The sequence below is a fragment of the Penaeus japonicus genome, unplaced genomic scaffold, assembly GCF_977035675.1.
Source record: "Penaeus japonicus unplaced genomic scaffold, GWHDUDI00000001_assembly GWHDUDI00000028, whole genome shotgun sequence".
Taxonomy (NCBI): Eukaryota; Metazoa; Arthropoda; class Malacostraca; order Decapoda; family Penaeidae; genus Penaeus; species Penaeus japonicus.
Window position 1 is genome coordinate 31,066,649 of NW_028234430.1, and position 15,304 is coordinate 31,081,952.

At 36.8% G+C, this 15,304-nt stretch overlaps 1 protein-coding gene across 1 annotated transcript; it reads right to left on the reverse strand.

Moving 5' to 3' along the window:
* Nucleotides 1-7,633: 7,633 nt before the first annotated feature.
* Nucleotides 7,634-9,873, reverse strand: LOC147468568 (uncharacterized). Its single transcript, XM_086553686.1, has 2 exons — nucleotides 9,670-9,873; nucleotides 7,634-9,113 (listed from the first exon to the last, which is right to left on the reverse strand). The coding sequence occupies exons 1-2, from the start codon at nucleotides 9,860-9,862 to the stop codon at nucleotides 8,365-8,367; spliced, it is 942 nt and encodes a 313-aa protein (XP_086409812.1). The 5' UTR covers nucleotides 9,863-9,873; the 3' UTR covers nucleotides 7,634-8,364.
* Nucleotides 9,874-15,304: the final 5,431 nt, after the last annotated feature.

Genomic DNA, 15,304 nt, shown 5'->3' on the forward strand with positions numbered 1-15,304 from the left:
GCCAAGACTAACCGAAGCCATGAGGAAGAAAAGGCTGGCTTGGGCCAAGGTACACAGCCACTGGACATCTGATAACTGGGAAAAGGTAAATATGCATTCAATTTTGATGAATCCGTTGTTTTTCTACACAAATTAATTAAAATAACTATTTCTCTTAATAAAATAGCGAATATTTCATGTTTGATTCAAGATGCTGCATCTAATTTGAAAAAATGTCTTTGTTCCAATTCATGTTTGATGAAACCCATTTGAAGACTGGGATTTACAAAGCTGTAATTTAAGCTTGAGTGAAAAAAATCAATTAATTTGTTTTGTTTGCATCCAGGTATGTTTCTCGATGAATCAATGATGAAAATATTGAGTGACAGGCGAAAATTCGTGAGGAGGACGTCAAAAGAGAAGGACCACCCTGACTGTCAGAAGACTGCAGTCAAGTTCCCTTCCAAAGTCATGGTTTGGTCCATCATATCTGCACAAGGTACAGGTCGTTTAGAGATCGTGGATGGCGCTCTGAATCAAAACGGATACCTTAAGGTAATGAATAAACGCCTGGTACCCCAATTTCGTGAATGGTTTTCAGACAATAACGGAATATTCATGCATGACGGGGCCCTATGTCACACAGCCAGAAGAGTTTCTAGTCATCTAAAGAATCTTAACATCAAAGTGCTTGATTGGCCTGGAAATAGCCCAGAAATGAATCCTATTGAAGGTTTATGGAAAGAAAGATGAAGTCAGCAAAATTGAATGTACCAACAGAGTACAGCTCATCCAGTGGTTGATAGAGGTTTGGCACAGAAATCCAGATATCAGGAACAAAGCACAAGACTACATTAGAAGCATGCCAAGACGTGTTGAAGCAGTTATTACAGCCAAAGGAGGTTCCACAAAATACTGAGATGATATATGTATAAAGGAAAAAACAATACAATATATTTACTGTGTAAAAAATTCCTTCTGTCAATAAAAATGTGAATAAATCAGTTAAATGGCCAGAATTGTCTATTAATTTTCCCAGTACTCGTGAATGTATATATATATCTGTATATATATATATATATATATATATATATATATATATATATATATGTATATATATATATATATATATATATATATATATATATATATATATATAGAATACATGTACACACATATATATATATATATATATATATATATATTTATATATATATATATATATACATATATATTATATATATATATGCATATACACACATATGTGTATATATATATATATATATATATATACCTATATATACATATATATTTATATATATGTATATATATGTGTATGTATATATACATATATAATATAAATACAAACACAGTAACGTGCACACAACAGAATTAATAAAACACTGCCACAAGTAGCGAGTTTTTCCATTCAATTTGTGTTTTAGTAATATATATATATATATATATATATATATATATATATATATATATATATATATATATATATATATATATATATAAATATATATATATATATATATATAGATATATATACATATATATATATATATATATATATATATATATATATATATACATATGAATACAAATACATATATATATATATATCCCGACTAGTGTCCATATCACCATTTGATTTATAGATAATAGGGAAGGAGAGTAAGACTGGGCGCGCGCGCGCACAGACACACAGTCACACACACACAAACTTAAACTATCGATCCAACAAAACAATAAGAGATATTGTTATACTACAAGAAAGGTACAATGCCACCATCAACCTCCAAGTAACAAAAGCTTCTTCACAAATCATCACAACAGTACAATACATTATGTTCTTCACACAAAGAAAGAGAAATGGTCAGTTGAGATTGGTATTACCAGGGCGTGCTGGGAGGAAAGCTTATCACACACACACCACCCACCCACTACGACTCGGGTGGAGGGAAGAGAAAACTAAAAGCTTGCGCGCAGGAAAAGGGCAAGGTGCTGGTGACACCGCGCAACGGCTTTATCGACGTGCCTGTTACGGTTCAGTCATTATGGTTGCTGTTCATCCCGTTTTTTATTGTCATCACTGTTATCATTATTTTCAATTCATTACCATTGTTCTTTACCACCATCATTTCTATTGATATTGATCATCACTGATATCACTACTATCACAATTACTATCATCACTATCATCATTATTTTTATCATAAAAAGTAGTAGCAGTAGTAGTAGTGGCAGCAGCAGGGTCATCAACATTACCATCATTCCTAATATTATTACCATAGATATCTTATTACAACGATGAAATATTTATCATTATCTGTTATTATTGCTAATATCAATACTGTCATTGTAATCGTCATCGTTATCATCGTCATTATGATCATGATCATCATCATTATTATCATTCTTAGTATCGTTATTCATCATAAGTTTATTACTGTTTTGACTATTATTATCCTTATCATTAACATTATATTCATCATTTTTATTTGTAGCATTATCTTCATCATGATTATGATTATTACCATCTTTGTTATTACTATCTTTTTCTTTATCATTACCATTCACATTATTATTTCTATAAACGATAATATTGCTGCTTCTATAATTATCATTATCATCACTCTCCTTAACATCATCATTATCATTATCATCACTCTCCTTAACCTCATCATTATCATGATCATTATCATCATCGCCATCGTCATCATCATCATTCATATGATTCATTAATACTCATCTTTCGATACGCACTAAATATATCTTCTTATTGAACCCTGTGGTTGTGTAGCGCGGCAGCGTAGCAGGATGAGGTTTAGACTAGATTGGACACTTTCGCTGAGACGGAAGTGGGACAGGTATGTCTGATGAAGAGTTGAGATAAAAAAAAAAGTTAAGACACTGAAGATAGGAGGTAGGTATAGTAATGGGAGGACGAAGGTGGTGACTGGATCTGGGTCTTGGAGTTGCTTTTTTTTCAAGTCCGAAAAGTGGGAGAGGAAGTGGGCTAAGGAGCCAGAGATAGTGGAAATGAAAGTTGGGAGGAGATAAAGTGAGAATGAGAAAGATAAGCTTAGTCATAGCATGCATGTGCGCCCTTAATAACTGAACTAAGCCCCAGGTTAACACTTCTCTTGTACTGAATTCTTCTACAGCTTCCTCTTGCTTTCTGGTGGAGCCCCTTGTTGATCACCTCGATCTTTAGTCTTGCGTGGATCTACTTACTTAGAACTTTCTCTTGTCTTCCACTGTCCTTCCTAGCGATTGATGGTCTCTATTGCTCTTGCAGTTCAGTGTGCCATCATATTAATTGAATTCCCTTCTTACAGGATGTGTGATGCCGTTGGCATACATATAGTGACAGATGCCACGTGATGGCTCAGGAAGATCTGTATAAATTATGAAGAGTATAAGTGAATAACAGTTCCCCTGCGAGTTTGATGAAGGGCGTCGTAAAGTACAACTTGATAATTTTCAGTTTGAGACCTGTGTACCATACTTTGTCAAAGGCTTTTGCCACATCTCTTGGGACCACATTAGCTGTTTTCTTTGGCTCACAGCATTGAGTATTCCTTCATAAATGATTGTAATGGCTGATGTTCCTCTGCTTCGTCTGAAGCCATATTGCAAGGGATTTTACAGAACGGTTATCTCCTGTGGTTGTGCAATCTCAAGTTAACAATCTTTTCGAGAACTTTGTCTGAGATTTCCGGTATAATCAGTCTGTAATTATTTACTTTCCTTAGTTTTTTTTCGCTATTATCCTGATTCTTGCCTCTTTAAAGTAATCAGAGATGTAACCAACTGTGAGAGAGGCACTGTATGTGTTTGCCAATCTGAGCAACATCTCGTCTGGGAGATTCTGCATGATTTTTTTGTTGATCCTACTTTTGCCTGGGTTGTAAGCCACTAGTGCCATCAGTTGTGACCCGCTAGTAATCCACCACTGGAGCAGGTTGTACAGCGCCCGATGCCCTGGTTGTAAGGTCGGTGATGAACAGACAGACGTTCACGTGCCATGGTCTTTATTGTGGACTGTTGATTACACCAGACCCTGGCCGAAGGCAAGAGGTCAGAGCGGTTCACTCTAGTCTGTCTGTCTGACCTCTCTGTCCTGAACTGTCTGTCCTGGGTTCCTTGTGTGTACTTTAAGTACAGAACCTGAGTAACTTTCTACGCCTAAGGCTATTTGACCAATGGAAACAGCTGAAGGGACCGGAAGCAAACTATTGCTTGTTACACAGCAATGAAAATACACATACTATCAAATGGTAGTGAAGATGAGAAGGAGGGAGATGTCTACAGATTCCTCCTACTATAACATATAAGATGTACTTGGGTCACTGAAGAGGTTTTAATGATGTTTCTGGTTCGGTACATGTGTGGGTGTGTCAGCTGTGACCAGGTGAAAGGTCACGGCAGGAAGCAGGTGTCGGTCAGTACTTCCGCTAGTCGCTAGGGAACGGTGTCCTTAAGGAACTATTATTACAAAGACTGTATTTCAATCAAATAACAGTAACAGTCCGAAAATCAGTGGCTTACATTACTGGGTCGTTGGAATCCAGTCTGGTGTCAGCAGCAACTTCTGGAAATATGTGTCTTCTTATTTCCTCGATGATAGTCTAGAAATCACCGTGAAAGTTTTCTTTTGTAATTCGGAAATGGTTTCTCCGGTATTTTCTGAACAGATTTTCTTGTCCCCCATATATCCTTTGATCCTGTTCATTGAGAAGGTAGCTGCTTCTGGTTTCATTCCTTCCCATCAGCCTCTTAATTCCTGACCAGAAGGACTGTGGGTACTTTCGCTCCCATTCAACTTTCCATACAAAATATTCCCACTGGTCATTTGCTGCTCTCTTCCAGTTCTGTAAGAGCTCACTCTGCACGGTTCTATATTTTTCTCACAGGTCTTAAGTCATGCATAATGCTGTAGGCTATTCAGCTGTAATGTAGTCTTAATGCTAGTGTGACTCTTGGATGGTGTACACAGCCATATTCTAAGTCCCTAAGCGCGCCGTGTACATGACATGAACATGCCGCGATTCTTATTCTAGAAGCGCGGGTTCGCGGCAAGAGCGCGGCAAAGTCGTGGCAAATGCGTGGAAAGTATTGGAACAATCGTGGAAACTCCGTGACAAGGGGGTGGCCTTACCATGAAATTGACACGAACGGATATTTTTAAATTTTTACTCTAATTATCATTACCAGTATTTTATATGAGCAATTAACATTCGAGAATAGATATTCATATGCGTCAATTATATGTATTATTTCTAGAAAGCGACTGAGAATAATATTTTGAAGAACAAGCGATTCTCAATCTGATTTGAGTTTGTTTACAAATAGGCGCTACTTTCAACGAGAGAGATTCGCTGCTGAGAATTTTGATTTCCTTACCACAACAGTATTCTTCAGAAAAGGTATGTATTTTTTATTGCAAGTAACATTAATGGAATGGTAGCATAAAAAGGAACGTAAATTAATGAAGGAAAAACGGTATCATGCAGTGTAAATGGTATGAATAAAATTATAACCTTGCCCATACTACTGGCGTATTATGCATTTCTTTAAGCATATTTGTCTTATGTTAGCTGTAGGAGCTATAAGAGTTACTATAGGAATGTATAATCTCCGATCATTATTCTTACAAATATTAAAAGTACAAAAACAATGATGCTTTTATGTTGTTGCATTTTCTAGTGCTTCTAATATGTTAATTATCCTATCAATGAGTTAGCGAGGTAGAAAGTATTATATACAACTGAGCTGAGGAATATATGATCCATTTTGGAAATTCCTGGTAGAAGTTTGCAATACTAATCCCAATATGATATTACACTGTTAGCATTTTAGTATATGCTTTGATTAAAAATAAATTATCTGGCAGAATGGATGACCTGTGCCAACTAGCTGAATTAACTGAATTAGCAGATCTTCATGCCATCCCGAGGAATGCCATTATAGACAGGAGTAACCCTTTTGAAGATCTGACCACTCAGGAATTTGTTGCAAGATTTCGGCTGTCTAAAGAGTCTGCCATGATGGTGCTGGAGAAAATCAAGCCTCGAATGGGGAGAATCAGAAACCAACGTGGTAAGTATTGAGTAATGATCACAAATTTACTGGTTAATATATATGGTGGTAACTTGATCAGGTTGTCAGTAATATTTTTGGAATAATAATTTGAAAGTATCATTAAATTTTTTTATAGTCTTTCTTTACTCACTCATAATAATTCCTATTTTTTTTTAGGTTCACCAATCCCACACCACCTCCAGTTCCTCGTGGCCTTACGCTACTTGGCCACAGGTAATTTTCAGCTGAGTATGGGGGACTGCCATGAAATGTCCCAGCCAACTGTCAGCAGATGCGTCCGCAGTGTGTCTGTGAAGATTGCTGACTTGGCTGTGGAATATATAACATTTCCTCAGCCAGCAGAGGAAGAGGTTGCTATGCAACAGTTTTCCCTAATTGCTGGAATGCCTGGAGTCATCGGGTGTGTTGATGGCACCCACATCCCAATCAAAAGTCCAGGAGGAGGTGATGTTGAATTTTATAGGTGTCGCAAAGGTTTTTTTTTCGTTAAATGTACAGGGCGTGTGTGATGCCCATTTAAAATTTACAAATATTGTCGCTAGTTGGCCTGGCAGTGCACACGATGCCAGGATTTTTAATGAGTCGCTGTTATGCCAGAGGCTTCAGGGAGGGCATTATAGAGGGTTCCTATTGGGAGACAATGGATATCCTTGTAGGTCATATCTACTGACGCCCTTTCTGTCTCCTCGTTCTGATAAAGAGAGGAATTATAATTTCTCTCATATCAGAACAAGGAACACGATAGAAAGGGCTTTTGGTGTACTTAAAAGGAGGTTTGCTGTTCTCTCAATACCAATGAGGATTGCTTTGGAAACTAGCAAGAAAGCCATCATGGCCTGTGCAGTACTACACAACATTGCAGTGCTGTATAGAGTTCCATTTGATGACTTTGTTGCTATGGTCCCAGATGATCCCCCCCTCATTCCAGTTCAGGATCCACGCAATAATGTTCAGGGTGGGCATGCTCGTCGTGAGCAAATTGTGCATAATTTCTTTTAATGTTGAAAGTTTTTGTATTGTCATTTCATTATTTCCATTTTCATATAGGATTTCTAGTATGTATTTCATTCCATTTGTGTTATTTACACCTATTGCTTAATTGAACATTAGTAAGATTGTAATGCTTCATATTATTTTCATTTACGAGGTAGGCAATGCTGGCATTTGTTCAGAATTTCTTATATTTTGACTGCTATTTATTCTGATTTTATTCATATCATGTATGTCCACTTTTGATTTGTAAATAATGTAAAATTTCATAACAGCAATAAAACTGTACCAAAGCAGACCTTTTTTGTACCACAATTGCAAAGGATATATTCCATCAATATCTTTCACCGTTGATGATTTTATATACATTGGTGTACAATATAAAAAGAAAAATGTTGACATCATCAACCAAAAGATATAACAATAAACCAACAATAGTTTATCAAACATAACTATATCCTTTAAATGAAATAACAATGATAACATATCAAAATTAAAAACACAGCTTTATCAGAGAAAAAGGAAATCAATGGGACACTGATATTACTCTTTAACAAAAATAGTTTTATTCAGGAAGTGAAAAAAATAATAATAACAGTTTAATGACGCTGATACATACAAGTATGTAAAATATATTCCTTATTGAGGATAGAATAACAAAAAAGAATGGAACATTAATATTGACATTTAACAAAAAGTTTTATTCAGGAAGTGAAAAAAAAATAAGTTTAATGACGCTGATACATACATACAAGTATGTAAAAGATATTCCTTATCGAGGATAGAATAACAAAAGAAATGGTACATTAATATTGACATTTAAAAAAAAGTTTTATTCAGGAAGTGAAAAAAAAAGTTTAATGACGCTGATACATACATACAAGTATGTAAAAGATATTCCTTATCGAGGATAGAATAACAAAAAAAATGGTACATTAATATTGACATTTAACAAAGTTTTATTCAGGAAGTGAAAAAAAATAAGTTTAATGACGCTGATACATACAAGTATGTAAAAGATATTCCTTATCAAGGATAGAATAACAAAAAAAAAATTGGAATATTAATACTGACCTTTAACAAAAATAGTTATCTTCCTTGAAAAAAAATAAAAATATTAATACAATGAATATGTAGTAGCATTGCATTACAAAATATAAATCTGAACATGGGACCTATATTAATAGCACCTTACTAAAAATAGTAACATTTCTTAAACAACATAAATAATTACACAATGCAGTTCATCCAAATATATAAAACACTGCTATAAACAAAATATTATGAAAAACAATTTGTTATTTTCTCAAAGGCTGCTTTACCAACTTTTAAAAAATCAAGAATTTCAGAGGACACCTCATGCAGCTTTTCACGACTTTCACGCAGGAGCTTCATCTCCTCATCATGCTTCTCTGTGACACATTTCATTTGTAGTTGGTGAAGCTCCTCCTGTCGCTCTCGGGCACGTTCAATGGCATGTTGATAAACCTCATTCTTAGCCCGTTTTGAGGTCCTTCTTCTTGTTGATGGACCAGGAACAGGAGAGGGTGCAGGCATAGGGGTAACGGGAGGTAGGGCAGGAAAAGAAACATCAGAAACAGAAGCAGTAGGAGAAGGAGCATGAGGAGCAGTATCAGGAAATGGACCATGAGCAGAAAAAGCAGGAGAGGGATTTGAAAAAGAAGGTGAAGGTCCACAGACGGGTACAGAAAAAGGGGAGATACTAGGGGAAGGAACAAGGCTGGATAGAGAAGACTGAGGACTAGGAGAGTGGGAGATGAGTGAAGAGGGTGAGGGAGTGGAAGATATGTGTCTAGCTATGAATGTGGTGTGTGGTTTATAAGAAATGACTGACGATGCTGAGGTAGTAATGGGTGTGAAGTCTGTGCTGGTGAGTGCCTGTTGTGAGTGAATGAGTGGTTGTGTTGTGTGTATATGTTCAAAAGGATGGAAATGTGGTAGAGTATGGATGATGGAAGGTTGGATGGAAGAAGGATTAGATGTTCCTGGTCTCTGCAAGTCTGTGAAGTCTGAGGAAAAAATATAAATAAGTATATATACCAGTCAAATACCTATAATATAGAGACATCTTTTTTTATATGAAATTCTATTTAATAGATACACAATTTAAGATTTCCCATTAAAGAACTTGTCCAAATATCTGCATGGCAATGTGCGAATAAAGGTTGGGTAGCATGTGGATGAAAACAGTGATTCAATATTTTTATTTACGAAAGACCCAAGAATTTTTTGAGAACTTAAACTTATATGTTCAACACAGGCTACATGCTAAAATGGAGGCTATAGACATAGCATTTCAATAGTAAAAATAATAAGGGGAAGATCAATGTTGTCATTGAAAACAAAACTTGAGATTTTAGAAAATCTATGCAATATCATATCACATGAAAAGGGGTAGTTCTTGGGATAAATATACGTTTGATATTTTGAAAAATAAAATTACTAATCCCACTTACTACTTTTTTGTATCATAAATCATTGGTTGTTTGATACACAATGTATGATAACTACTTGAAAACGTAACATAATGCTAAATGACTTTTTAAAGACAGTTATAATTCTTACCAATTGTTGTATGCAGTAATTCCTGTCCTTTGTCATCTACTGGATGGAGAGCCATTGAGTCGTAGGGCCTGTCCCCCAATGACAAATCTTTTTCCATGATGGAAGCAGCTGCTGCATACGAATCTGGCAGCATCTTTGGTGCTTCAGGAGGCGGCCCACCACCAGTCTCCCTACACTGCCTTTTGAAACTCATATGTTGAGTCTTTATTCAGCAAGAAATATTACATTGTTATTAGAATGAAATATATTATTTTTTATAAAATAAATAATATCTTTGTAAGGATAAATCCAAGTTTACTTAGAGTAAGCTGAAAATTGCAGCACCATGTTTTTCTTTTCATATTTGAATATTTTATAAACAATGTTAGGCTAGTATTTCCAAAACCTCATTCTTAACAAAATGCTCACACAAAATAGTAGGCTAAATGGGATATTTGTGCTAAACAGAACTTTATTTAGAATCACTTCATTATCAAATGTAATATTGGCAATATTTTAAGTGGTTTCCCATTTTTTTAAGTATTACTTCTTAGGTTTAAGCTTGGTCAGGAAGTAATGCAGAACTTATAAATGATAATAATTAGAATGAAAATATCATGCTAAGTTGATAGAGATAAGGTTAGGAAGTAATGCAGGACTTATAAATGATAATAATTAGAATGAATATATCATGCTAAGTTAATAGAGCTAAGGCCAATAAACCTTCATCAAGTATACACTGCTCAAATAATTATTATGTTACACCACCCGGATGATAGGTTTGTTGGCCTTTCCTGGAGCACGGAGGCCATGGCGATCCATTGCTAGCCTTTCCTTAGCACGGAGGCCAGGGCGATCCATAGCTGCAGTCTAATTCTAAACAGTTTGCTTAGATAATATCAAAATCTATTATTTATTAAATAATATGGAAAAAATAACTCTCCTTACCGACTCTTCACATGATTCCAGGCGCGTTTCAGCTGCAGCAGCGTTCGCGGCTCCTGATCTGGGAACATGGCGTTGAAAGATGTTTTTATTTCATGCCAGGCCTTTTTCTTCTGGTCCACATTTCCAATATGATGGTCTCGGTCTTGTATAACACTTTGCCTGGCCACCACAAGATCCACTAAGGCCATTCTCTGTTCCTCGGAGAGAGGGGTGGTCCGCTTGGCGTGCTCCATGCTGCTGTTTGTTTTGATGGAGCAGGTAGCTTCATTGCCAACCCGCATTCGTGCAACAATTATCAACGTTTAACAAATTCCGATTACAGAAGCTATCTAGTAAATATACCATAAATATGATTTCATATTATTCCCGATTTTTCTTTTTTACGTTATTAGTTCAAAGTTTGGACGTGAATTTTCGCCAAAATTTTCACAATTTCGGAACGGTTCGCAATCCTGAAGCAACTGCCGCAAACGTGCCGCGCTTTTGCGTCCTAGATTACCGCATTCGTTACATGAACACGACATGGACATAACATGAACATGACATGGCCACGACACGCAAAAAATGTAATAGAATACGGCTGTATGTCCTATAGTTGTTCTCTGGTACATGTTGAAGTGAAACTTTAATACTGCTGTACTACTTCTGGACTTCGTCGATCTCTTCCAGTGGTGCAGTCCTCAAGTTGGCTGCAGGCTTCGACTGGAGCTTTTCCTTGAATCCATCCCAATTAGCCACACTAAAATTGAATCTGCTAGTAGTTTGTCTTTTCACTAATGGGATGGATGTTATCTTGAGAATGATGGACAGATAATCACTCATGGTTTCAGGGCCCAGTTCCATCGTCAAGTTGTGGTAGGCTTCCCTGTTGCAAAGTTCAATGTCTGGAGCTCTTGCCATGTTCCCTTTGATAAGGGTAGGGAAGCCTGGTCCAATGTGGAGTAAACCTCCATCTATAACCATTCTTGCAATAGCATTGCCAACCTGGTTGCCTGTTCTGTTGTTTAGCATTGGAGGGTTGGCATTGAGGTCTCCCACTATGTATGTGGGTATTCTGAATTATTGTGATGGATTTTTTCATTTGGATTTGGATGTAGGTCCATCTTCATGCCTCAGGTGGGATTCAACATACCTATTTCTTCTCTTCCTGTAGATTTCAGGGTCAAAGTAGTTGAAAATCACGCCTCCGAGATTAAGATGGTTTCCCTAATTCTCCTACATCGGCGTCATTGATTATCTTGATGTTTGCCTCTTCTGTATAGAGAATAACTCCTGATGATTTGCCTCTTGCTTCTTTGTCCTTTATACGGTTCCTGCATTTTTTAGGGGTGGCACCCATATATACAGGGCTGCTGGTATGGTGCCCTCCCATCTTTTATCCTCGAGCAGGTGCCAGCCTCACGGCCTGCTGTGTTGACCTGTGCTCTCATTGGCTGGCGGTGACCTGGCTGGAGTGCGATGGCCACCTAGAATTGGTATTTGATACGGTACCTGACTGGCTGGTAGTACTCTCTAATAAACCTACTGCGGACGGGGAATTGACTCGCCTAACTCCAAGATGAGTTTTATTTCACAGCAAGGCAGCTTCACACAAGATACTTTGACTTTATCCACCCTAGTTCAGTCACTCATTGCCAAACTAAAGCCATTTTGAGTTTTATTTTTTGTGCGTTTTATTGTACTGAGAAATGTCATGACAGATTTTATCAATGCTGCAGTTGCCTAAAATTGTAGTATAGGATTCACATCAGCTAATTATTTTCTTTAAACCCAGTGTGATAGAAGTATTACTGTTTCATGGGAAGACTAAAAACAATGTTTTTTTTCGTATCAGTGTACTGTTATGAACGAATGCAAAGCATATAATTATCTACAATGAAGATAGCATGATAAAGCAGGGAAGAGGAAGAAAATCTGTCCACATGGTTGTGGACACCATAATAAATGGCATCCCTATTGGCATTAGATCACATTTTAGACACTGGGCATAGTTTGAGTCACCACCCTCTCGTTCTGATTGCACATCCTTCTTCGGCGGTATTTTAGAGTAAGAGGTTGATAACTTGTGTGCCATTGCTCTGTAAAGATAATGCTTGCTAGAGACTGTGGATTGGTGCCATTCAAGGCTCTCTCTTCTGCCGGTGATAGAAGAAAGTGGTGCCATCTAAGTTTCGGATGTTAGGTTTGCTTAATATTACGGTAATTATAGTAATTATGATTATAATAGTCATTCAATCCTTACTCATAGCATAAATAGCACAGTGATCTAAAATCCCCAAACGTCATATACATCATGACACCCGTCGTCAGACCAAAGCTCCTTCGTTATGTATGTCATGACACCCGTACGCAATGTGTTAGTCAATTCGGTGGTGTGTCGGAATGTGATCGCTGTCCGCTACAAGACCATAAAGTTACTCATCTGAGGTAAACCTGTTAGGAATGATAATCAGAAATGGTTTACTAACCCAGATAAAATAATTTCAATTTGTGAAGGAAAAAAGTTAAATGATATCTAAATTAAAAGCGATTGGAGCATCTCATGACAGACCTCATGCGTCCTTCAGTGGGCATATCTATAAATATTCAACCCAACTAAGACATTTTTACATCAAAAACTTTGAAAAAAATTATACTTAGATGGAGTTATGCTTACTCTTCCGATGCGCTAAATCAACTGAACATAATAAAAAGATCGCAAATAAGATTGCAACATCGTGATCTTTAAGATTTCCGACAGTCTTCAAATCCCCGCCACAATGTTAAGGATAGAAAATGTGAACCGAAACGTAACACAACCAGGCATTGTGTATCAACTGTTCCGAATTGTTGTAATATGATAAACACTATATTGTTATCATGATTGTTATAATTATTATCCTTACTATTAATATTATCATTGTTATAATATATATGTATATATACATATGCATATATATATGTATATATAAATATATACATATAAATATAAATATAAATTTATATGTATATATATGTTATATATATGTAATAAACATATATATGTAATATCTATACATATATATATATATATATATATATATATATATATATATATATATATATATGTATTTATTTATGTATATGTATATATAAATACAAATTTTACCTCCCTGACCGGGACTCGAACCAGAGCCGTCAGAGTGACAGACCCGTTCAATTCAGTTCAGAAAGATTTGCGAAGACGTCGCTTCGCCCGGGTTATATGCACGAGGCGGCCCAGCCTCTGCCAGCTATAAGTGCTGACTCATCTGATCATCAAAACTAAATGCTAACCATGGCGGTCGAATTGCCTGTAGGCGCTCCCAGTTGCCAGGCGGCATATCAGTTCAATTCAGAGAGATTCGCGAAGTGGTCGCTTCGCCCGGGCTATATGGACGAGGCGGTCCGCCATCTGCCAGCTATAAGTGCTGACTGATCTGATCATCATAAATGAATGTTTACCGTGGCGGTCGGACTGCCTGTAGGCGCTCCAGTTGCCAGGAGGCAAGGTACAGGCATAGCTGTTTAACCACCCTGGCGCACAGTGGTTCTAATCCCCAGTTTCTTGGCCAAAAACCTGCGAAGTTAGTATGCAGTCTTCACACTAAATTATTGTAAATGGAGGGTAATAATAAGAAGGATAAGACAATGACACAGTTTATTTTCAAGTATCATACAATGGTATCATAATACAAAAGAACACAACAATATGATAATCACATATATTTTTCCTCCGAATGAGGTTTCACTGGTGCTCGCATACTGTAAACATGCACACACTCAAACAAACAAGCGCAAGCGTGCTCACATGAACGCCCACATGCACGGACACAGATACATACATAAACACAAAGTGTTTTTCATATTTCTTCACAAAGTTTACATAAGTATTTTCCCATTTACCAATACTATAAACAGAGCAGTGTACAATTATACATGTGAATATGGCATGAAACATTAAATAAAATCCTCCTCCTCATCACTGTGATTATCAAAAGTATCAATATCATGTTCTTTCAAAAGTGCAATAACTTCTGGTGCGAGAGAAGTAGACTTCTTGTACCTCGGTTTTCTGTGTGATGCAACTAACGGGTCTGATGTCGCGAACATCCACTGTATGAGATCTTGATTGACTCCCTTTTTGAGATTTTGCATGTGTGATTCAGTCGCACATTTCGGATGTCCTTGTGTCTGGCTTCAATTGCCTCCTCTAATGCATGTCCTATTGGGATAGTTAATGTTTCAATGACTTATGCACTATGCATCAGCCTTTTGTGCACCGATACTGGCATACAATACCAATCATAGAGGAATACGTAAAGCCTGGCAGTTTCTTCGGCATCTTTCTTGTATTTTTCTGCATTTATATCATAGCCAGAATTGAGAGTAGAAAGCAGTATTGCGAACTTGTTGATCAATTGCACATCTACTTTTGTGATGGCTGCCGATTTTCCTGGCTCACTGAAAAAAACGACGTGCACTATTGCCATTATTAGTGTTGCCACTACCTTGAGCAGGAAGGTCAACATTAATGCCAAGAGCGTCTTTCAATTCTCCCTGGATTCTCCTTTTCTCCTCAGCCACGACAGCCTTGGCCTGTGCTCCTCTTGCATACAATGTTTATAGTGACATGCGATATGCAATGTGTAGTATACACTTCATGCTGTTAATGTATAAATAAAGGGGGAACATGCTGTACTGTGCATAT